The sequence below is a fragment of the Salvia hispanica genome, chromosome 2, assembly GCF_029641045.1.
Source record: "Salvia hispanica isolate PSC_SH4W2 chromosome 2, Shi_PSC_v1, whole genome shotgun sequence".
In the NCBI taxonomy this organism is placed as follows: domain Eukaryota; kingdom Viridiplantae; phylum Streptophyta; class Magnoliopsida; order Lamiales; family Lamiaceae; genus Salvia; species Salvia hispanica.
Window position 1 is genome coordinate 62,775,632 of NC_142693.1, and position 24,401 is coordinate 62,800,032.

Here is a 24,401-nt window from a genome sequence, read left to right on the forward strand (position 1 = left end):
GGGGGTTTTAGATCTGTATTTGATATCTTAGTCTGGGTCGGCCTACTTGATAATCCTTAGTGATAGTAGATGTTTTTTTTACGCGAATCTTGGTTGTAAATCTGTTTCTATGCTCATATAAAGATAAAATTAACGGCAGAATGACGGTAGATCGATCAAATAATATTTTTTCTATTATTGTTTTCTAGTTTATTTTATTTTATTATTCTAATGATATAAAAGAGGGAAATAAAGATTCTAATGATATAAAAGAGGAAAATAAATATTCGTAACCTCACATTTGAAACTGCCGTAGTTTTTATCATTATAGTTTATAATTTTAAATTTAAATGGCAGTTTTGTAAATATTCCTAAAACTCCCATACATTTTTTCATTATACTTGGATAACTCTTCTGTCACAAAGACATACATTTAACATTATTAGTACACGCAAATATACATACAAATATTATCTATACTTGAATGTATTAATTCATCACAAGTGATCATCATTTACCACATAATATAATTATAATGTCTGTGATAGTATAGATACACAAATAGTAATTTGTGTAAAGATGGAGAGAAATAAAGTGTTACAATTTTTCCCTACTTTTAACTCTTTACAATCTAAGATAAAGAATAATAATAAATGGAATGAAAATTACGATGAAAATTATAACATAAATCGAATTATAAGTCAAGTCGAGGAGATCCCTCTTAAAGCAAGACAAATTACGGCACAACTAGTGCTCTCAGATTGATATATTATCCCTAAAGATAAAACGACATTCTCCTAACGTGTAGAAGCATCTTAAACCAGCTAGTCATTGACGTACTTGATGGAGCTATGAGAATGTAGCAATACAATGCTCCTGAAATGCAAAATAAAATATTGAAAAATTGAGATAGAAAGAAGAATGTTTTTGTTGATATATAATTCATCTACAATTCTAGGCCTTTTATAGGAAAAATAGACAACATAAGAGGTCTTGAAATTAAGGTACCATAAATCATGAAGTGATGACAAAAGGTTACAAATTCTACACATGTCATTACTCCAATAAAAGTTTCCATTCAATTTTTTCTTAGCATACTATTAGACGTCATATGCGATAGTTATATAAATTAAATCTTTTCATTTTTCTAATTATCACATAAATAAATAAAATATTTTCATTTTTCTAATTTTATTTAGATAAGATGTGTGAATTTAACACTCACACTAATGATAAGAATAAATTTAATTTTGATAATAAATATATAATCAATTTGATGAGAAACAAAATGGTACACCTTATCTACTCCTATTTGATGATAATAATCCACAAATTTATATATATACAAATTAATTATCAAAATTAAATTTATTCTAATCATTTTAGCCTCAAAATTTTCAAGTCCATAAATACCCCCAAAACTTCCCTTGATAATTCCAATAATATCCCCAAAACTCCCCTTTTATATATGTATAGATAATGATTGATACGCTACTCATTAAAATATATAAATTACTAACTAATTAAAATTTCAGAATTTTATATTAAATTGGATGCTCATTTAAATTTTATATAAAATAATAATTAAAGCTTGTCGGTTGCAGTTAGGAGATATGAATTCTAGTTATAATTTGTTTTAACAAAAATTTATCAAATTTTAGAAAGTCATTATGTATTTAAATTTATAAATCTCAATTATAATATTACAATAAAAGTTAATTTCAAAAAATAATTTAAACTCCCTTAGTATTACTCTTTAAATTTTTAGTGTAATATTAGTATATTATAGTAGTAATTGATAGAAGTTCATACCACGATACTCCCACTGTTCCATAAATTTTGTCCCACATTGATTGGACACAAATTTTAAGAAATGTAATAAAAAATGAGTTGAAAAAATTAGTGGAATGAGTACGTGGAATATAGGGTCCACTACCAACAATGGTAAAAAGTGAAATGTAACAAATTTTGTGGGACATACGAAAAAAAAAATATGACAAACTTTCTGGGACGGTTGGAGTAATTTAAGAGATAATTGTCATTTTATTTATTGACTTCTTGCTGGTCTCACACATTTTAAAATTGAAATATAAATCATAATTTTTTATTCTTTTTAATTGTCTCAAAATACATAAAATTGAAGCTAATATTGAAGAAAAATCAAATATGATAACAACAACCCAACGTTGTGTAGATAAAATGATTTCATTATATGTGCAGTGTTGATTAAACATATTGTGATTTTACTGCCATATTATATTTTTTAATTTTCCATTATATTTTCAACTTTTACCGTCATGGGATAATTGAAAAAACTGATATGTGAGTATTATTAGAGTTTTAAAGTTACGAAATTGTCAAAAATTCAAAGAATAACTAATTTAATAATCATTATCACTAAATTTTAAATATAAAATGAGTTTGCAAATTTGATAAATTTTTAGTCCAAAACAAATCATGGATAAAATTTTAATTACTAAAATTCTAAAATTTTAATTAGTAAGTAATTTATATATTTTAATGAGTAGCTTATTAATCATTATTTAAATAAAATCATTGTTCAACTTAAATTATCGAAAATATGAATTAGTTAGTGTGGCATGTATTGAATCTATTTGGAAAGAAGTGTTGTATATATTGAAGCTAGAGTATTTAAAAAGAGTTGAAGTTTATCAAATTTGAGACAAAACGTCGACGTTTCCTACCACAGCGGGGCACTGCTGTGTTTCCTACCACAGCAGGGGATCCTGCCCCATATATCACTATCATTGTCTATAAAATATTTGGCAAATTTTATTATATATATATACTATTGCGATGAAATTTACTAATGTTGAAATTTAATTATGTATGCACCTAATTTAATGTGTATTAAATTATCTATAAGATTTAATATTTTCACTAGAATTCACATATATTTATCGATAATTTTAGAATTAAGTGAAATATTAGTTACTAAATGAAGGATAAATTTACTTTAACTATTACAATTATTTTCAATATAATTAAAATTACTATAATATTAATATACATGATTTTTGTTGTAGGTCATATTTAAATCTGGGATAGACTGTTTCTGGGCCTAGCTTGGGCCGGGTTTTGGATGGGTTTGTGATGGTTCTGAGCCTGGACTGGGCCTGAGTTTTATAAATGGCCCAATAGAAGCCCATCTCATCTCATGTGCATGCATGCTCACACCTATCATTTGAAAGTAAATATGTCGATGAGAAATTATACATAAAAACTCAAAAAACTGTTATGATAAGTAACTAACTGTTTAACTAAAATGGCTTTGTTAAAATATATTTTAACATGAAATCTTCTTCATCGCAGGATCTTAGGAGATCATCATTTATCCAAAAAAATGATAAATGATTGTGTAAATTATAACCTCTCAAATATTATACTCCTATTTCTCGATTGGGATATTACAAGCAATGGTGGATCCATGCATGTAATAATCGGACATGTCTTCAAATTTGAACGTGGCCTGCACACAATAAGAACATATTAACGATATCATATAATATCGAATATGGATTGTCACGATATGATAACAACCCGAACACAATCACGTGATTAAAATAAGCTACTTAGTACACATTTAAACCTTATTTACACAATAAAAATCATGATATTACAAGATTAAAGTTGATTTTTAAACCTGATTCACACGATTCGAAACCCGATTTATATGAACCTAGAGAATAAAATTAAAACATATTTTAAATAAAAAAAATCTTAATATTAGTATTTTTAATGGATTATTCGAACCCAATCCAAATTATTGGGTTTCTTAAGGATAAACCTGATAAGACCATCTCCAACAGTACTGCAAAACCTAAAATGCAGTAGAATAATACCTCCAACAATACTGCAAAACCTAAAATGCAGTAGAATAATACCTCCAACAATACTGCAAAACCAATCCCATTATAGGTTTTTGAAGGAAAAATACCTATCTTTAGGTTTGCACTAAAAGTATACCAAAACACTTTTCATAGTTTGAGTTATTGCATTCAAGTCCAAATATTTCATATTTATTAAAATAGAAGAAGAGAATGAAGAGAAATTAAAATACAGTGAAATAAAAAACTTACGGGAGAAGAAGGAAGCGACTTACAGGGGAAGAAGGAAACGGCCGAGAAGAAGAAGATATGAATTAACCTAATCTAATCTTTTTTATATTTAATTTAGTTATTAAATAATGGGCTAGCCCATATTAATATTATACTCTATTATTCAATATAATTGGATAAAAATAATCTATTATTTACTAAGAATGAGCCGTTAATTTATTCCACCACAAACCCAATTTTATTATATAGATCAATAACGGTACAAATAAAATCTATAAAAACAAATATTTTATTAGTTAGTAATTAAACACTATACGTACATTAATATTTTCAAATCAAATATGCTATCATAAACAAAAAAGTATTTTTATTATATTTAAATTTTCTAAATTTTGTAATTTATTATGCAATGAATAATAGATTTCATATTTAGTTATATTAATTATTAAATCTTATATTATATTATTTTATTTTATTTAAGATCTTGATAAAGTGTAATGGGGTTAGTGTCTAATTTAGATAAAATATATAGGTACGATTGAAAAGTATAAAAAGTCAGTGGGTGAAGAATATTCTTTTGGGTTTGAGTTTAGTGTAAATGGTTGGAGCAAAATCAATATTTAGTGTGAGATTTACACTAAAATGAGTTTGAGTTTAGTGGAATGGTTGGAGATGCTCTAAGGACACAAACCCAATAAGGCTTTGACCAAACCATTTAATTTCATGCATATCCGTGTCGTATCTAAAATTACCAGCATTATTATGTAGGATTGGGTTTGACTGACCCTTCTGTTGGCCAACCCAATCTTTTGATCTTGGAATTCATTTCCATTCTTTATCTTCCATCCATTGTCAATAACAACCATCGCACCTCATATGCCTTCAATACCGGTGACGATCTTCTTTGTTGTCTTACCCCCACAAATCCTATTTTCCAAATTTAATTTGTAAATCTGCCGTTAATTACAAATGTAATTGTAAATCCGCCATTAGTTACAAATATTGTTGTTTGTCTCATTTTTGTTAGTTCGTAATTAGGTGACGCGCATATAGAAAAAGGGGATGGATGCATATAGTCGTATGAAGGGGGAGTGTTATATTACTAACTCAATGCTTAATTGCTAACTACAACTCAATAATAGCCATTAGATATTCAAATTAAAGACCTAGATCATTAACCACAAAATGTCAATCTCAATACGATAAAAAAAAAACGTCAATAAGGCTATATGATTAATTTCAATAAAAATCAATAGGGGTATTAATGTCAAGTTAGTTATAACTAACTTTTAAAAGAAATCTCAAAACTTTAAATTCATATAACATATATCAAATTAAAGATAATTTTATAAGGATTCCAACGATATACTACATGCATATGTTCCGACGTCAAAATTTGAAAAAAAAAATCTAGAATTTTCGTATTTTTCTTACACAGGCTAATGTCAATACAACTAAGATAATATGTCAATATAAAGCATATACAATGTCAATCCTAAATTTTTGTTGACATTCTCAAAGCATTGTGTTGATATTTTCGAAACACTATATTGACATTTTCATCCAAAACCCTAATTTGGCGTTTTTTTAAATTTTTTTCGATTTAATTAATAAAAACGAAAATTACACGTGGCAAATTGTAGACCACACATTTTTTAAAATCATATGGTCTTAAATTAGTTGTAGTTAGCAATTAAATGATGAGTTAATAATTGATCACTCCCCAGTCGTATGAAAGTGTTAATTACATATAATGGCAAATGAAATTTGTATAATCATCAACAGAAATGTGTAAGGTATGCCGGTGACCTTTGTCACCACCATTATCATTGTACCTCCAAAAAAAGCACCTCCTTATTTGAAACTCCTCCATATAAAAATATGGTCACTCTTTCGTCCTCTTATCCGCATCATTATTATCGTTACTATAATAAGAATAAATTATTATTATCTTTACTATATACTAGTTGTACATTTCTTCTATTTATACAGTACTAATACTTAAAAAAAAAAAGAAAAAATGATCTTAATTAGCCTAATATATATTTTTCTTTACTTTATTTCATAGACGAGGTGCTTTTAGGGGGTAAATAAAATTTTTTTTGGTTGCACGAATCATGTTAAATTTAATTTTTTGTATCATAATAATTTTGTTTAAATGATACTTTAGGATATATCCTTCGCACAACTCAAATTATTTCATAAAATCATGCATAATCATAATAAAAACAACAACGATGAAATGATATATATTGTGAATACAAAAATATTTGTTCAAGGGCATTTAAGTTTGCCCTTGGAGTTGGTCTTGTCTCTATAGCAAGGGCACTCGTCCTGGTTCCCGTAGGTTCCAGAGGGCACGCATTTGCACTCCGTGCAGCAGATTCCACAGTAATTCAAGCACCGGTCTTTGAGGAATGCCTGTGCGCACCGCACCCCACACTTCTCATCGCAGTTGCCTTCGTATTTCATTTCATCAGTGCACAATACAATGTCAAAAAAATTTGTGAAAATTAATAGTAAAAATTAACTATAAATGTGACTCACTTGAATCTGCAATTGCGGCGTCAACAATGGAGGATGTGAGAAAGAGGGTGAGTAGGAGCAATGCTGCAATGTTGTTCATCTTGTGATGAGAGTGAGAATTAAGGAGAGAGAGAGAGAGGTGTGTGAATTGTGATAGGGAAGAAATAATGAAGAAGGTATATAAATAGAAGATGGAGGTGGGGATGGGGTGGAAATGAAGAAGGTTACTCATATTTGTAACAATATTTATAATAAATTTTTGATTCTATATATATCACTACCATTGTTTATAAAATATTTTTTTAATTTTATAATATAATATACTATTGTGATGAAATTTACTAATTTTTAAAAAAATTATTACTCATATTTGTAACAATATTTATGATATTTTTTTTATTATATACTCCCACCGTCTGTGAAATGTTGTCCAGTGTTGCCATTTCGGTCCATTGGCGAAATGGTGTTCACTTTGCTTTTATCCATTTTTGGTAAATGGCCCCCACTTTCCTGTGACTTATTTTACTCACATTGAAGTAAATATATAAATATGGACTCACATTCCACTAACTTTTTCATTCACTTTTCTTCACATTTTTTAAAATATGTGACGAGTCAAATATGGACAACATTTAGTGGACGGAGAGAGTATATCACTACCATTGTATATAAAATATTTCTCAAATTCACACTATTAAAATCTAATACTTATTACATAATTAAACCTTATTTACACAATAAAAATCATGATATCACAAGATTAACTTGTTTATCAAATCTTTGATTCGCACGATAAAATCCAATTCACATGATTTAAAACCTGATTTATATGAACATAGAACAGTGGCGGAACCATAAAATCAAATAAGCCGGTGCTGAAAATAAAATAAAATAAAATTAGAAATTATTATTATTATTATTATTATTATTACTACTACTACTTTCAAATAAATAATACTTCCTCCGTCCGCCATTAGAAGTCACGGTTTACTATTTTAGTCCGTCGACCATTAGAAGTCTCGGTTAACTTTTATAGTAGGTACATCTCACTTTCCTATGACTCATTCCATTCACATTTTATTATAAAGTTAATATATAAAAATGGATCTCATATTCCATTATCTTCTTTTCTGAACCACTTTCCTTTATGAGTATATCTTAAAATCCATGCCGAACTTAAATGAGACTTCTAATGACGGACATGAGTATTGTTTTAAGATTATAAGGATAGTTAGATTGGAAAAAAAAGATGAGTATGTGTTTAAGCAATTGTACTTCCATTTCTATTACTTTATAATCAACTAAATAATTAATCGTCCAAACTTAACAATTGGACAAAAGTCACGTGCAATATATTTCAATACTAATATGAGTATAAAATAGTATATAGAGTATAATTATTTATTTATAATATTTGATAATGCCTTCCTCATCACTCTTTTTTTAATTGTTCAAAAAATTTTATGTTGCAAATTTGGTTGAGATATTTGCAATATGCTTTTTTATTAAGAATACACTATGGAGTAGTATATTTTGATTTCTAGTATATTCTTTCTCTTTCTCTTTCTCTTTATTAGTCTTCATATCTATTATATCTCTATTTCACTCAGTGACTCTTCCTTTCTTCTTCCCCATTTCTCTAAAAATCATACAACAAGAACAACATTACAGAGACTCTCTTCAATTTCCGCCCCAAGCACAGAATAATTATACAGTGTCCGGCACCGGCAAGCCCCCGCTGGAGCGGGGGCTTGTCCCTTACTAGTTCCACCGCTGACCTAGAGAATAGATTAAAACATGTTTAAAATAAATAAATTAGTATTTTTTAATGTATTATCTGAAACCAACTCAAATTATCGGGTTTCTTACATATCAACCTAATAAGAACACAAACCAAATAAGGCTTTGACAAATCCTTTAATTTCATGCATATTCATGCCGTGTCTAAAATTATCAGCCATACTTGTAGCATTGGGGTTAACCGACCCTACTGTCGGCCAACCCAATCTTTTGATCTTGGAATTCACTTCCGTTATTTATCTTCCATTGTTAGTGAAGCTTCCTGGTTTCTTGGTTGAGACAGTACAAGTGTGGTGTGTGTGCAGTGTTGCGATGTTCAAATAAGGCAGGTTCCCCAGATCCAGCAAGTCCACTAGATCACTTGGTCTAGGAACTCGCAGGTTGCGTGGAATCCCGGTCGTCGGACACACAAGTACTTCCCCGCTTCAAAAACCCTCAACCACTTTACTAAACCTAGTATAGGGAAGTAGGGATCGATCCCACAGAGAAGGATGCGTAAGAATCGTAATCAAGGATTTGGGAGTATTTTTGGTGTTGGCTGCTGCCACGCATTTTCTTGGGTTGGGGAAAAATTAAAATTAACTTGACTTGGGAATATTAGAAAGAAACTTAACCTAACAGCTAGACCTAGGAAATAATTCTACGATGGGACCACCTCTAAGAAAAAGCAGAGTACGACTGGAAAGTGGCAGAATAACTAACTCTAGTACTAACTGACAGTGACATCGTCTTCTACAACCAAATTCGCATAAAACTTCTTGAGAAAAACACATGAGCAAATAAAAAACAGAGCTACTAACTTGGAATCAAATCTATGCATAAATCACGAAGAACTTACAGATCTGCATACCTAGACGAAGGGAAATAGAAAACAAAGGAAATAAAACAAGTCTATCCACTACTGTTCTTTCACACGCCAAAACCAACTTTAGACGCTAAATCCACTCCGGATCCAAGCGTCCGACACGGACTCCAAACAGAAGAAATTCTCCATCACGTCAGATTTACAAATTTAAGCTTCGAACACTCAATCAACCACAGATCTGTCACCCAATTCCACATCAAACACCTCAACAACGAAATAAACAGAGATCGACATAGCAATTTAAGAATTACGCTAACAGTAGAGAGATCTAAGCAAAAGTAACTTGAAATTAAAAGCTAAACTCAGATCCATGAGCGATAAACAGTTAAACATAATCAACATCAAAGTCGACTTCCAAAAGTGAAGTTCGACGGTGAAAACTAGCAAAAACAGCTGAAATTAAAACAAATGTATCTTCGCCCTCACTGGGACGGTGTTACCAAACTCGAGATCTCTAGAAAGTGCCCCCCTATTACGATTATCCCCCAGAATGTTTCCCAAGTGTGTGTAAAATGTATGAGCTAAGAAGAGTGAAAAACTATATCCATTACGCTGCATGCTCCTCTCTATTTATAGGCGCTTTAGTGGGTCCAACGAGGTATTGATAATGACTTTGTTGCCCTCAGCTGTAGACTCCCCCGTCACGCCAATTTTCCTTGTAAATCCTGCTCATTTCGTCCTTTTCTTTCGCTAGACCATCTCCTTCCTTACTTCCTTGATCTAGCGATTTTCTTCACACACCTGGCTTAGGAAACGTGTTAGACCCAACAATTTATAACATTTTTTGCACATTACCGATGCATGAAATTAGCCTTATCAGTTAGCAACCAATGCCCGTGATGATCTTCTACTGTCTAACCCCACGAATTCTATTTTCCAAATTTATAAATCTGCTACTAATTGAAAATGTAATTGTAAATCGGTCATTAAACATGGGCCAAAAATTTTATAAAAAAATTATTAATCCAACATTATATGTAGCTTTTATTTCGTCCAATTCGATTGGAGGATTGGTCCAAGCCAAATAGTATATCTTGGTTTGAAATTGAGTCTAATTGAATGAAGGGCTGGTCCAAGCCCAATAGTATTAATTGAGTGAAGAGCTGGTCCAAGGTTCACCTTAAATAGTCAACAATATATTTAATCAAATAGTATAGTTAAACAAAAATCTAAAAATGATAGTGACTGAAATTCCTCTCTCACCTTAAATAATAAAGCATTCTTAATTAGAAGCATGAGCTAATTTATAGATCAAGTTTAATTTGCCTAAATAGTAGGTCAGTTGCAAAATGTAAAGGTAATTAGTTAATTTGCAAGCGTGACGAAATATTGGTTGTTAACTTGTTATCAACCTAGTTACTGCAACGTTGCGTCCCATCAATACTCAGTCTATGTAATGTTTTTGTTTTTAAATATTTCCTCAATTTTAATAAATTATGTAAAAAAATATAAATTTTGTTTTATAATAAATATTCCACGTCTCATAAAAATATGTGCAATTTCCATCTTCGTTCATCCTACAAAAGTATAGGCATTTTCATTCACCATTATAACTCATTAAACATTAATAATAATATGGGTTCCACTATTCACCAACACTACTTTAACTATCCTTCTAATCCACCCTTTTACTTTACGAATTGTGCATAAATTCATGTGTCATTTCAAATGCATATATATATTTTTTGATAGTGAGTATTATTTCAAGTACAATACAATATTAATTTAATTATTTTGTTTAGTTTTAGTTACGAATAATAAATGCCAAAAAGTTTATAAATGAGTAAAAACTAAAGGATAACCCATATCATCATGTCCTACAAGTACGCTGGCTATCACCATCGCCAATACGACCTCCCTCAGCCCACGTAACCGTACCAGCAGCCGCGCAATTACCCTAATGGGGACCATGTGAATTGTGATGGGGAAGTAAGAATGAAGCGGAGATATGTACCAAAATTAGAAACGAATTATTTTTACGGAACGTATCAAAAAGAAAAAGTCTATTTTTATAGAATGGAGGAATATATAGGTCTAGCCGTGATACATTTGCCAGTTGCCATAATACTATTTTCATTAATTATTCCGATCAACTCAACGGGCATTCAATTTGTGTAAAATATGCATTTACTTCTTTTTTCAATATCTAATTTCAATTCATGTATCTGTTATGTTTTATGTATTATTTATATCAATTATTATAATCAATTTATGTATATATATTTATAATATACATTATTAGGTTGCCTTTTTTTTTTTTATTATTATTAATTCCTAATGAGTGTTTGTAAAGTGTTAGTATAATGTTTTCCATTAAATTTTACCTCCTACATACATATTTATTTGCAAAAGAGAATACAACTCTTCTTTTACTTTATATACTCTCTGCACTTTATTCTATTTCTTTATATTTAATTCATTTAACACAATTTTCTTAAATCTTCTTCAATAAAGAATCTTACGAGATCATCATATATCTTCAAAAATGATAGTGAATGATTATATAAAAAGTTCATAATTCTCGATTGGGCTTATGACAAGCAATGGTGATTCAGACAAAGTTGGAGGTTGATTGACATCACCGTCTCTCCATGCAAAATGAAAATTTTAAATTAAATCTGGCCTTTAAAACTGTCCTCCACCTCAAAATTCCCTGAGCTTGAGATTCAATTTTTCTGCTATCATTGCCAATGACAACCACTGCACAACATTTGCCTTCCGAGCAGACGACAATCTTCTTACTGTGTTTGACTATGCGCGTTCTATTTTCTGAATGGCCATTAATTGGAAGTATTATTGTTTCTACACTTTTTTTGTTAGTTCATAATTAGGCCTTCATGCACATATAGAAAAGGGGGATGGATATAGTCATCATATGAAGTGTTAAAGCCAAACGAATCCCTAACATTGCATGTGTAGATGTTGCTGGTGAATTGACATAAACGTAGTACATAGAATGGCAAATGAAATTATATATTATAGACAATCACCAACAAAATCACGTAAGATATGTTGGTGGCCTGTATCACCAGCAATATCATTGTACATTTGTACCTCAAAAAGCATCTCCCTATTTTAATAATTGAGACATGGAGTATATAGAATTAAGATATAGCTATGGCGTCTGTATAGGCAATATAATTTCCCCAACATATGGTCAATAATTTATTATCGGTACTACGGAGTTTTATTTTTTTGCCGTCATTATTGTTGTCCATATCTTTCATTGTAAAACTTAATATAATCAAGTCATTCTTAAAAAGTTTAACACTTACAAAATTCAAATTTCTTCAATTTGAAAATGACGTTGTTTTATGCCCATAAATTTAACAAATTGAAATGGAGAAAAATAAAAATATTATAAAAAGTTTTTTAAATTAGTTTCTATTTCAGGGGCAAACACTTTTATACTCTTTTTTGCGGTACTAATCATATTAAATAAAATTATTTATAAGTGAGTGATGATGTAGGGTCCTTCACACAACCTAAGTATTAGTTATATTCTTCTTTCCCACAAAGATTTATGTGTTTGAGTTTTATCAGATTAGTAGTCTAATTCTTTTCTTTCATAATTCATATATAATTAATAATTAACCAAATTAGTAAATTCAACCAAATTTAACCAAAGTTCTCATAAAAAAAGGTAAATTACCAAGAACAAAACTAGTAAATAAACTTATATATAAACCTTACATCAGATTTGCAACAACTCAAATTATTCATAATCAAAATAAAAAAAACAATTAAATAATATGATATGCATATAAAAATATTAATTTGTTCAAGGGCATTTAGGTTTGCCCTTGGAGTTGGTCTTGTCTCTATAGCAAGGGCACTCGTGCTTGTTCCCGTAAGTTCCAGAGGGCACGCATTTGCACTCCGCGCAGCAGATTCCGCAGTACTTCAAGCACCGGTCTTTGACGCCTGCCTTTGCACATCGCACCCCACACTTCTCGTCGCAGTCGCCTTCATATTTTGTTTCATAAGTGCATGATAGTTTTACAAAAATTAGTGCATAAATTATTCAAATTAGATATAAATGTGACTCACTTGAATCTGCAACTGCGGCGTCGACAATGGAGGAGGTGAGAAAGAGGGTGAGTAGAAGCAATGCTGCAATGTTCTTCATAGAGAGAGGTGTGTGAATTGTGATGGGGAAGAAAGAATGAAGAAGGTAGTACTACTACATAAATAGAAGATGGATGTGGCCGGTGGGGAAGGGGTGATAAATGATAATGAATGCTTGAGAATAAGGTAGGTGAGTAAATGGGAGACAACCGCGTGAGGTACGTAGAGGAGGATACAGACTGTCAGGTTTATTTCATTCGATTTTAGAGAAATATTGATGATTTGTTGTGTCATATCAATATGGCTCCACATACAAACAATTCAGCATTAGTTATTTATACTAGGGAATGCATCGGTTGGGCCCGTAATCAGATTGGTGGTATCGGTTCACGACATAAATAGGAATTATCATATTGAAATGAAATCGCAATTACAGTATAGTATTAAATATTAATTGTCTCCCGGTCAAATTATACTACTCCCCCTTGACTAGTATGAGATTTTAAGAGAATTTGTTAGGTGAAATATAAAGAAAATGTAGTTGTATATTTTAATGAGGAGAGAGAGATTTATTTCTAAATATAAAAAGTGTACTCCTCTAAGGAATTATTCTTTTTATTACTTTATTATTTCTCTACTTTAACTATTTATTACTATTCCATCCGTCCCTCTGTAGCTGAGTCGTATTCTCTTTTTGATTCTCCTAGCTGAGTCATTACCTATTTTGGTAAAAAACACTAACTTTTCTTCTCTCTTACTTTATTCTTCCTTCACTTAACTAACTTTTAACACAATTTCTTAAATCTCGTGCCAAGAAGAAACGCCTTTATTACAGAGGGATAGAGGGAACATCATTTTTAAAAACGAGTGCAGAAAAATGATTGAGACTCCTAAAGTGGGACGAGAGTATTAAATTGGAGGACAACCAAAAAATGAAAAAATAGTTTTTTTTTTCATGGTCTAGTATTTATCGTACAATGGCAGTTAGTTACTCCCTCCATCCGCGAATAGGAGTCTCATTTCCATTAGGCACGGATTTTAAGAAATGTTAAGAAAAGTGGATAGAAAAAAGTTAGTGGAACAAGGGTCTCACTTGTATATATTAGTTTTAAATGAAATGTGAGTGGAATGAGTTAGGTGGAGGTGGGACCTTAGTACCATTTATGATAAAGTGAATCGGGACTCCTATTCGTGGACGGACTAAAATGGAAAAACGAGATCCTATCAGCAGACGGGGGGTAACCTCAAATTATGGCCCAAATCGGCCAAAATTGGAATAACCATGAGAAAATCTGGAAAGCAGGAAAAATATCATAGCTTTAAATTGGAATCGGAACTGCAACCGCCATTTCCTCTGCCACCGGACAGGTAAAATATTATGGCTTTAAATTAAAATTGGAACTGCCGGCACAAATACTCAGGTAATCAAACTCGGCCCCTAAGACTTCTACTTGCAACTCTGTTCCTTGGAAATAGCTGTAGATTGTAATGCACTAAAACTTCTTCTCTCAGATGGATACAATGCATTATTAAGCTTATTTTGGGTACAACTTCACCCCTTTATTAAAATGTAGATCCGCCGCTGGATGCACCTTAAGGGAATGAATGGTGGCTTGTCCCGACTTCAGTGCTGCAATAGAGTCCTGCCTAGAGCAATTTTGTTGTGAAACGTGATTAGAGAGAGTGATAAAAATAAAATGATATCCTTTGCTCAGCAAAAATAAATTAAATTGAATCCTAAATTAAATAATAACAATAGTAATACTCCTATAGATAACGAAAGATAGATATAAGCTTATTATATGAACATCACTTTACATTTAATGTTGTTTGTTTTAATGAGTAATATATTTAGTTTTATTCTAATACATTAAAAAATGTTATATATAAATTAAAATTCAATTTGTCATTTTATTCATTTATTTGAGATTATAGAAAAAACAAATAAACCAAGCTCTAGGTTTTTTGAATTTTGTAAAATAAAAATTTCAATAACGTTTTTAAATGTATTAGAATCAAACTAAATATATAAATCAAAACAAACAATCCTAATTGGAGGAGAATTATAGTAGTACACAAATAATACCATTTCTCTATGTATATATGGAGTATCAAATAATGACAAGTGCATTATTTTCAGGATCCAAATCAATATGTGGTGATAATTTGTAGTGACGCAATACAAGATCTACCGTGCCTTTCTTTATCTTCCATATTCCACCATCATGATCATGATCACTAGAGCCTCTTGGCATTACTGTTGATACAATAGTATCAAAACCACTGCTCCCATAAATGCAGCGTACGACGATGAGGTATGCTATTGCATTGAGACCACACAAAGCTGTCAAGACCCAATAATAGCGATCCAGACGACTCCGGTTTAACGTGAACTGAAACCAGTTCTTGCCACCCCCTGCCTCGCTTACTTTTCCAACAACGTAAACCGAAAGCGCAGTGCACAGGAATCCAAAACCAGTAACTCCCTCCACTAAACAATCATGGTACCTCTTCATCGACTTAGGAGCCAAATCCTCCAAGGCGGCAGAAAAGCCGTATTCAGAAAATGGTTCCATCATGCCGGCTAATGCGAACTGGAAAACTAGCCACCAGGCGCTCATGGGGACCTTGCCATCATCGGGGAGGTCCAGTAGGTTATGCTTTGTAAGAACTTTAATCCTACGGTTCTCTATGCCGGCAGCAACCGCACAGCAAAAAATAGAATAACCGCTAAAAATATAACCATTTGTCACAGACGGTCTCTCTTTTACTGATAAAACCATCTCAAACTTGAACATGGCACTAATTAGCAGCAACAGCTGAAGAGGAGGCTTCCACTTTCCAATATTGAACTTCATATGGCTCGCTTGTTCTAAGAAGTAAGTGTTTGCGGTTGAGTGTACGACGCCGCACACGATGAAGCAACTCATGATTGGAACGAGACGGAGTAGAGCTTTGGCGGATTCAACTTCTGATACAGAGCAAAGCTTCCAAGATCCGCTTCTAGGTATTTCACCGGGCATTACTATGGCCGCCTTATGCAGAAATCTGTACCAATTCATCACATACATACAATCAACTGAAATGGAACAAACAATAAATTACAGTATGTTCAAATTTTATAGTTATACTCACCCGAGAATACGAGTAGGGGATAGTGATTGAATTTCTTCCCCAACTATGCGGTGAATCCGGGTATCATCATCTTTGGGGAAGGGTTGGGTGATCTTGAAAGCAGCGGCGACAAACACTCTGGCAAAATCGGTTACAGGGCTTCTCTGTGCTTGTAGTTTGGGTTTCTTGTACATACAGGCACCGATCAAGAAAAATAAGGTTGCTAAAACCGTGCAACTTGCAGAAAGACCAAAGAGAACATACCACTTTTTTATGTATGGAAATGCAAAAATCACAACTCCTGGCGTACAAAAAAACAGAAGTACAAATGTTATTCGCCACCAATTTAGTTGTGGTCGGTTGTCTGTTTTATCTACTTCACCATGGTTAGTGGTGTGATCGATATTGTTAGGAGGATCTTCATGACCATTGTTAGTGGTGGGATCTTCACCATGATTAGTTGTGTGATCGATATTGTTAGACAGATCTTCACCATGGTTAGTTGTGTGATCGATATTGTTAGACAGATCTTCATTATGGTTAGTGGTGTGATCGATATTGTTAGGAGGATGTTGGTCGGTCTGATCGTCAATGAATGGTTCAGCGGTGGCAACACGAGCAGCCCTCCCAAGACCTATCAACGCCATACCCGTTATGAATAGGATCTTTTCTGTGTATCCGACACATCCTTCCTTATCTTCGCATCTGCCACTTGATACTGTTTGCCCAAACACTGGCGTAGTGGCTACTGTGATTAGGACCAAACCCTGCACCCAATAACACAACTCTTGATATACTTCAAATAGGCCGGTTCGGCCTGGTTTAAGTTGACCCAACATAATGAAGAGTCGGGCTTGGGCTTGGGCTGAAACTCTGTTAAAATTGACTGCAATCAGATTTTCTATCAAACCCATATTAGCCAGAGCCCAAACTCGTTTGAAGCCCGAGCCCAACTCTGACTAACCTGACCTATATTAATTGAGTCATTTTTCATTTTGTGAAGTTCTAACATAATTGAGTCATTTCTATTTTTGGCAAAAATTAATCTTTGCACATACTTTATTTTCTCTTTATCTCTCTTACTTTATTCACCATCCACTTAACATACTATTCTTAAATTCTATGCCGAAAAAGAAATGTCTTTATTAACAAGGAACGGATTAAGTAGTTGTAAAACTAAGTTTTTAATCAGCCAATAAAAAACTAAAAACTACTCCCTCCACTCGGCGGTAGAGGCATTTATTTTTGGTACGCAATTTAAGAAAAATTGTGTTAAGTGAGTTAAGTAAAGGAATAAAAATATGTTGACTTTTACTAAAAAAGAGAAATGACTGCACTACTATAGAATATACCAAAATGACAAAATGAACTCCAATGAGGAGGAAGTAGTTGGTAAGTGTTAGCCTATGCACTCTCAAGCAAGCTGAAACTAAAGTGAAGCTAGCTCTCAATCCTAATGCTGATGCTAAATGTGAAAATGAAGATTCTTCAGTCAAGGACGTGGCATCTACTCACAACATGAAGAGCTGGAAAGATGTGCTCTTGGGACCACCTAAAACGTTGGCAGCAGGAGAAGGTGGCCAGCTCGCTCTTGTGGTCCAAGGCAGTTAAATGTGTTGTGTTGTCACTCTTCTATTGCTTGTTATGGTAGAGTATTATTCTCAGTGTAGCTATATATATGGTGGAAAATGCAAGGGTGAAGAAATTTCCAAGAAGAGTTTCAGCAATGAAGAGAAACCAAAATGGCAGAATCCGGTAGAGTCCACCCCATATATTCAGAATTGTAGCTGCGTTTGTGAAGCTCATTTTCCAAACACTTGTGAAGTAAGTTTGCATAATAAAGAACACTCCTTCCATCACTGTCTCCGCCCAAACTAGACCTTCAATCAACCCACACACAAACCCCAGTCTTAAGTTTATCCATATCATGTAGTAAGAAAAAGCATTATTTGAAAATTTTTAATTACCTGCAACTCTGAGAATACCCCTCATTCCGTTCTTCTACTCTCTGCAGATCTGCACTCACTTGCTATATTCGAAACTGATAGAGAGAGACAGAGAGAGGGAGGGAGGGAGGGAGAGAGAGAGAGAGAGGTTGACCGAGAGGACAGCTATACTAGTATATAAATAGCACACAAAGGCATTAGGTATGTAGATCTATAAACTTATATGGTTGGTCGACTTGTATGTAGATCCATACACTTAATTGGAAGAAATCAATAAACAATAGGTCAACTTGTATGTGGATCTATACACTTATTTGTAAAAAATCAATAAACAAACTTTAAACTTATATGGTTGGCCGACTTGTATGTAGATGTATAAACTTGGAAGCAAATGTTACTTTTTGTGTTGAGAAAAGAAGAAGCATTAAAGAAAATAGAGTTCCAAGAAGCATTAAGGAAGAATGGAGTTCCAAGATTGGAACGTTTATCATGCCTGCCTTGTTCCAATAATAGTGTAGTTCCAAAAATGCATTTATTGTAGGATCTCAAGGGACACCAACATCCCTATAAATACATAGATGTTGTGTACCATTTATCTATCCAATTCAACACAATCATATTTTCCTATTGCTTCCTTCTCTAAATATGTTGCCTGTACCATTTAACATGGTATCAGAGCGGGTTTGGACTCAGAATAGGTATCATCATCGTCCTTGATACCTTTCTCGGCCCTTTCCCGTTTTTTGGCCTCTTTTTCCTTCTCTTTTTCGCTGTACCTGTAACCTTAAGCCAAAATGTCAGATGACAATAGAATAATAACCGAAACCTCAGATTCATTTATGGCAAATGAATTTGCCCGGCAGTTTGCCAATTTTATGCGCAATAGTTTTGCCACAAACCAACCAAACCCACCAGAAACAGCTGCCGTGCCATACAGAATTGACACGCAGCCCCTCCACATCGGTGGGAACAAGTTGAATGGAGAAAATTATGCCCTTTGGTCCGTGGTTGTGAAAACGGCGATAAGCGGTCGGGGAATGGTCTCTCACGTCACCGGAGTGCCTCCTCCCCCACCGCGAACCGATCCAGCCTTCATACAGTGGCAACAAGCCGATCACTGTGTAGTCACTTGGTTGATACAAAATATCGAGCCTCGACTGGTTAGTCGAGTTTCACAACATCCGACGGCGAAGCACATCTGGGATGCTTTGGCAGTCACATATGGGAGCGGAGGAGATAAAATCCAGGTGTATGATCTTCAGTTCAAAGCTACCACACTGAGACAAGAAAGCAATTCATTAGAAGAAATATGGAGCAGGTTGGGAGAGATATGGATTTCAATCGACCAAAAACAGACGAACCCAATGAAATATCCAGAGGATATGGAGATTCATGAAAAATTCATACAAGATCAGAGAGTATGTCAGTTTCTCTATGCAATTGATAGCAAATATGAAACAATCAAGAGGGAAATACTGAAAATGGACCAACTTCCCTCCGTCGACTACGCGTACAACCTGATTCAACAGGAGGAGACGCGACTCCGAGTATTACAGCAGGCAAACATCGGTGGAGCAGTCGCCACGGATGGAATTGGAACCGGCCTCGCCGTCCGAGGGTGGCAGAACCACACCACCGGCTCGCGGGGTGGCGGTCGCGGAAGCAACGGTGGCGGTCGCGGCGGCAGCAATGGCAGAAATAGGCGAAGTGATGAAGAAGACAAGTCAAAATTAGTGTGTTCCTACTGCAAACGGAAAAGACACACAAAAGATTCATGCTTTGAACTAATTGGATATCCAGATTGGTGGGAAGAGAAGAACGGCAAGCCGCCGCCACCGCAAACACCCTGGAACCGTGGCGGGCACGCCGCCGCAGCAGTCGGAGGCAACGGAAGCAACGCGGGGCAGGGGGTCGCGCAAGCTGTCCAGCCAGGAAATAGGACCCGAGACGCCGCTGCTCAACCGGCAAACACAACCGGGGCAGCGAATTTCGTCGCCGGCGGAAATGGGAGTGTAATTCACGACTGGAGTGAAGAATTGATGGGGGAAGAAGCGGCGCCCATTCTAGGTAAATTGGGGTTAGGGGGTTCTTTAATTAGAAGCCCCCAAACCTTTGGAAAATTGCATGTTTCACCCCACCAAAATTTGCAGCCCCAATTACCCTCCAATATTTATCAGAAATTACAAGATGCACCCCACCAAAATTTGCAGCCTCAATTAGCCCCTGAACCTCCTAAAAATTCCATAATTACCCAAATCTCTTGCCAAAATCGATTTCAGCCCCTCGAGAAGCTTGGAGTTGCGTGTGCAGTATCTAATGGCCATGAAAAAAATGATAAATGGATTTTCGATTGTGGGGCAACCGATACCATAACTTATGATGCCTCAGACCTTATCAACCTTCAGAAACCTCAAAAATCTCATATCGAGACTGCCAATGGAGAATTTACAGTGGTTGAGGGGGCTGGAACTGTTAACATTTCACCTACTTTGCAATTATCGAATTGTCTCTATATTCCTTCAATGTCTCATAAGTTATTATCCATTAGTCATGTCACAAAGGAATTGAATTGTACGTTACTAATGCAGCCACAATTTTGTCTGTTACAGGATATCCGAACCGGGGAGATAATTGGGTGTGGCACTGAACGCGATGGGCTTTACTATGTGGATGAGATAGCTCAAAAAGGGACTGCCATGCTAACTCACGGGTCAGCTGACCGGAAAGCTTGGCTTTGGCATCGACGCTTGGGTCATCCATCTATCGGTTACTTAAAATTGTTATTTCCTAATATTATTCCTAAGCATGACATGTACTGTGAAACTTGTCTTTTATCCAAAAGTCATCGGAACTCTTATCCACCAAGTAATACTCGCGTTGAAACCCCATTTGCCTTAGTACACTCTGATGTTTGGGGGCCCGCACCAGTTATTGGAGGGCAAGGTTTTCGATACTACTTAGTTTTTGTAGATGATTGCACTCGCATGACTTGGGTATATTTCATGAAACAAAAATCTGAAGTTTTGTCACACTTTACCCATTTCTATAACCTTATCCAAACTCAGTTTCACAAAACCATTCAGGTCCTTCGGTCAGATAATGGGGGGGAGTTTGTTAATTCTAACATGAAACAATTCTTTCAAAACAAAGGTCTTATACACCAAACCACATGTGCTCATACTCCCGAACAAAACGGTGTGGCTGAAAGGAAAAATCGATCTCTCCTCGAAATGACTCGTTCCATGCTTATAGAGTCAAAAGCCCCGAAACATTTTTGGCCAGAAGCCATTATCACCTCAGCCTATCTCTTAAACCGATTGCCCACAAGTATTCTCAAACACAAAACTCCCTTACAAGTCTTGTCCGCCTACACAAAAATCCCTCCGCCCTTGACTCTTGAACCTCGCGTCTTCGGATGCTCCGTTTTTGTCCACATTCCTAAACATGAAAGAACTAAACTATCCCCATGTGCTGTTAAATGTGTATTTGTAGGATATGGGGTAAATCAAAAGGGGTATAGATGTTTCGATCCAAAGTCCAACCGCATGTTCGTTACAATGAACAGCAACTTTCTTGAAACCGAGTATTTCTTTACCCATCTTCGCGGTCAGGGGGAGAGTAATGTTAGGATAACAATGATACGGACCCGCTAAGTTGGATCTCAATGCCACTGCCAATGCCAAGCAATTCTGATTCGGACCTAACAGAGAAAGCAGTAAGCAATTCCGCTGAGCAAGTCTCTGATGTGGTAGAGTCTATTGTGGAAGGTGACATCGCCTCAAACATTTCTCCGTTAAGGATATCCAATGTAAGTACTCCTATGGATACATATAATTGTTTGGCTAACACTGTAAGTGCAGAAGGAAATTCAATTGAGGCCGAAAAAGAGGAAATCGAAGAAGTTGAGGTCGAAAAAGTTGACCCTGACACTGGGAGATACATACTTCCACCAAGGCCAAACAGAGGAGTTCCACCCAAAAGGTATACACCAGAAAAGGTTGACAGGAAAAAACGCTACTCTATTGTGAACCTAGCCAAAGGCCATTTATTAGAGATGGCTCGGGCTTTTGAGAATGCACTATATGAGGAAGAAGAAATACCACAGACATGGGAAGAAGCTATGAAACACAAGCATTGGAGGGAAGCAATGAAGAAAGAGATTGATGCACTAATTCGAAACCACACATGGGAGAAATGTGTTCTACCAGGAGGGAAGCGACCAGTTGGTTGTCGATGGGTCTTCACTATCAAAAGAAGACCTGATGGCTCGATAGAAAGGTACAAAGCACGTCTCGTTGCAAAGGGATATACTCAGACATATGGAGTAGACTATTCTGAGACCTTCTCCCCAGTAGCCAAGATGAACACTGTTCGGGTATTGCTATCTATTGCTGCTAATAGGAACTGGCCATTACACCAGTTTGATGTGACGAATGCCTTCCTGCATGGTGAGTTGAAGAAGAACGAAGAAGTTTACATGGAGGCACCTCCAGGTTTTGCAACAGATTTTAAAACAGGTGAAGGGTGCCGATTGAGGAAGACCTTGTATGGATTGAAGCAATCTCCAAGAGTATGGTTTGGGAAGTTTGCTGGGGCAATGATTAGCTATAGATATACACAGAGCAATTCAGACCATACGCTATTTTTTAAGAAGCGAGGTGATAAGATCACATGTTTAATCATATATGTTGATGATATGATTATTACAGGTGACGACCTAGAAGAGATTGAGGATTTAAAGAAGAATCTATTTCAGGAATTTGAGATGAAGGACTTAGGAAATCTCAAGTATTTTCTTGGGATTGAAGTGCTAAGGTCAACCAAAGGAATTTTTCTGCGACAAAGAAAGTATATCCTGGACATCTTAGCAGAAACTGGCCTACTGGAATGTAAACCTGCAGATACTCCCCTGGCAGTTAATCATGGATTACAAATCAGAGAAGGAGCCAAGTTGACTGATAGTAGTCGGTATCAGCGACTAGTCGGAAAACTCATATATCTCTCACACACTAGGCCAGATATTGCCTATGCAGTTGGGGTCGTAAGTCAGTTCATGCATAAGCCGCAGACGGACCACATGGAGGCAGCACTTAGGATTTGTCGGTATTTGAAGGGAACTCCAGGACATGGAGTGTTGTTCGCCAAAAATGGGCATCTTGAGATTCATGGTTATACAGATGCTGACTGGGCAGGGAACCCGAATGATAGGAAGTCTACAGCAGGCTACTTTACCTTTGTTGGAGGTAACTTAGTAACATGGAGAAGCAAGAAGCAGAAGGTGGTGGCTCTTTCGAGTGCTGAAGCAGAATTTCGTGGGATTAAAAGTGGGTTGACCGAGATTTTATGGCTAAGGAGATTGATGAAAGAGATTAATCTCTCTCCAAGCAAGTGCCAGCTGTACTGTGATAACAAAGCCGCTATAAGCATCTCACAAAATCCAGTACAACATGATCGAACGAAACATGTGGAGGTTGACAGACACTTTATCAAAGAAAATATTGAGAATGGGATTGTTGAACTCCCTTTTGTTCGCTCTGAGGATCAACTTCTCGACATCCTAACTAAAGCAGTCAACTCAAGGAGCTTTGAAGACGTGCTTTCCAAATTGAGTTTTGGAGATCCTACCACTCAATTTGAGGGAGAGTGTTGAGAAAAGAAGAAGCATTAAAGAAAATAGAGTTCTAAGAAGCATTAAGGAAGAATGGAGTTCCAAGATTGGAACGTTTATCATGCCTGCCTTGTTCCAATAATAGTGTAGTTCCAAAAATGCATTTATTGTAGGATCTCAAGGGACACCAACATCCCTATAAATACATAGATGTTGTGTACCATTTATCTATCCAATTCAACACAATCATATTTTCCTATTGCTTCCTTCTCTAAATATGTTGCCTGTACCATTTAACATTTTGTGTATCAAGTTCAGTTTTGATCAAGGTAATTTATTGTAGAAATAGAAATACTCACTCCTAATCACTATCGGAGTATCAATAAACAATGCTCTTGTAGTTATCTACGATGTAG

At 34.8% G+C, this 24,401-nt stretch overlaps 4 protein-coding genes across 4 annotated transcripts; 1 reads left to right on the top strand and 3 right to left on the bottom strand.

Moving 5' to 3' along the window:
- Positions 1 to 6,237: 6,237 nt before the first annotated feature.
- Positions 6,238 to 6,722, bottom strand: LOC125214747 (peamaclein-like). The gene is made up of 2 exons (XM_048115886.1): positions 6,606 to 6,722; positions 6,238 to 6,517 (listed from the first exon to the last, which is right to left on the bottom strand). Exons 1-2 carry the CDS (start codon positions 6,682 to 6,684, stop codon positions 6,333 to 6,335), a joined length of 264 nt encoding a protein of 87 aa, XP_047971843.1. The 5' UTR covers positions 6,685 to 6,722; the 3' UTR covers positions 6,238 to 6,332.
- Positions 6,723 to 12,913: 6,191 nt separating this feature from the next.
- LOC125214737 (peamaclein-like) lies at positions 12,914 to 13,516 on the bottom strand. Its single transcript, XM_048115875.2, has 2 exons — positions 13,300 to 13,516; positions 12,914 to 13,215 (listed from the first exon to the last, which is right to left on the bottom strand). The coding sequence occupies exons 1-2, from the start codon at positions 13,376 to 13,378 to the stop codon at positions 13,031 to 13,033; spliced, it is 264 nt and encodes an 87-aa protein (XP_047971832.1). The 5' UTR covers positions 13,379 to 13,516; the 3' UTR covers positions 12,914 to 13,030.
- Positions 13,517 to 15,346: 1,830 nt separating this feature from the next.
- LOC125223750 (protein NRT1/ PTR FAMILY 5.5-like) lies at positions 15,347 to 18,360 on the bottom strand. The gene is made up of 4 exons (XM_089064747.1): positions 18,108 to 18,360; positions 17,997 to 18,007; positions 16,453 to 17,198; positions 15,347 to 16,365 (listed from the first exon to the last, which is right to left on the bottom strand). Exons 1-4 carry the CDS (start codon positions 18,358 to 18,360, stop codon positions 15,429 to 15,431), a joined length of 1,947 nt encoding a protein of 648 aa, XP_088920873.1. The 3' UTR covers positions 15,347 to 15,428.
- An 811-nt stretch (positions 18,361 to 19,171) lies between these two features.
- Positions 19,172 to 22,030, top strand: LOC148932875 (uncharacterized). The gene is made up of 2 exons (XM_089065269.1): positions 19,172 to 21,143; positions 21,870 to 22,030. The coding sequence occupies exons 1-2, from the start codon at positions 19,172 to 19,174 to the stop codon at positions 22,028 to 22,030; spliced, it is 2,133 nt and encodes a 710-aa protein (XP_088921395.1).
- Positions 22,031 to 24,401: the final 2,371 nt, after the last annotated feature.

What these genes read in the sequence shown, in the direction of transcription:
- LOC125214747 (XM_048115886.1), bottom strand. Translation starts at nt 6,684, where the DNA reads ATGAACAACATTGCAGCATTGCTCCTACTCACCCTCTTTCTCACATCC. An exon ending in CGCCGCAATTGCAGATTCAA is followed by an intron (nt 6,518 to 6,605) that starts GTGAGTCACATT and finishes TGAAATACGAAG; the next exon opens with GCAACTGCGATGAGAAGTGT.
- LOC148932875 (XM_089065269.1), top strand. Translation starts at nt 19,172, where the DNA reads ATGTCAGATGACAATAGAATAATAACCGAAACCTCAGATTCATTTATG. An exon ending in CTTGGGTCATCCATCTATCG is followed by an intron (nt 21,144 to 21,869) that starts GTTACTTAAAAT and finishes GTGTATTTGTAG; the next exon opens with GATATGGGGTAAATCAAAAG.
- LOC125214737 (XM_048115875.2), bottom strand. Translation starts at nt 13,378, where the DNA reads ATGAAGAACATTGCAGCATTGCTTCTACTCACCCTCTTTCTCACCTCC. An exon ending in CGCCGCAGTTGCAGATTCAA is followed by an intron (nt 13,216 to 13,299) that starts GTGAGTCACATT and finishes CAAAATATGAAG; the next exon opens with GCGACTGCGACGAGAAGTGT.
- LOC125223750 (XM_089064747.1), bottom strand. Translation starts at nt 18,360, where the DNA reads ATGATATGGATAAACTTAAGACTGGGGTTTGTGTGTGGGTTGATTGAA. An exon ending in TCCCCTACTCGTATTCTCGG is followed by an intron (nt 16,366 to 16,452) that starts GTGAGTATAACT and finishes GAATTGGTACAG; the next exon opens with ATTTCTGCATAAGGCGGCCA.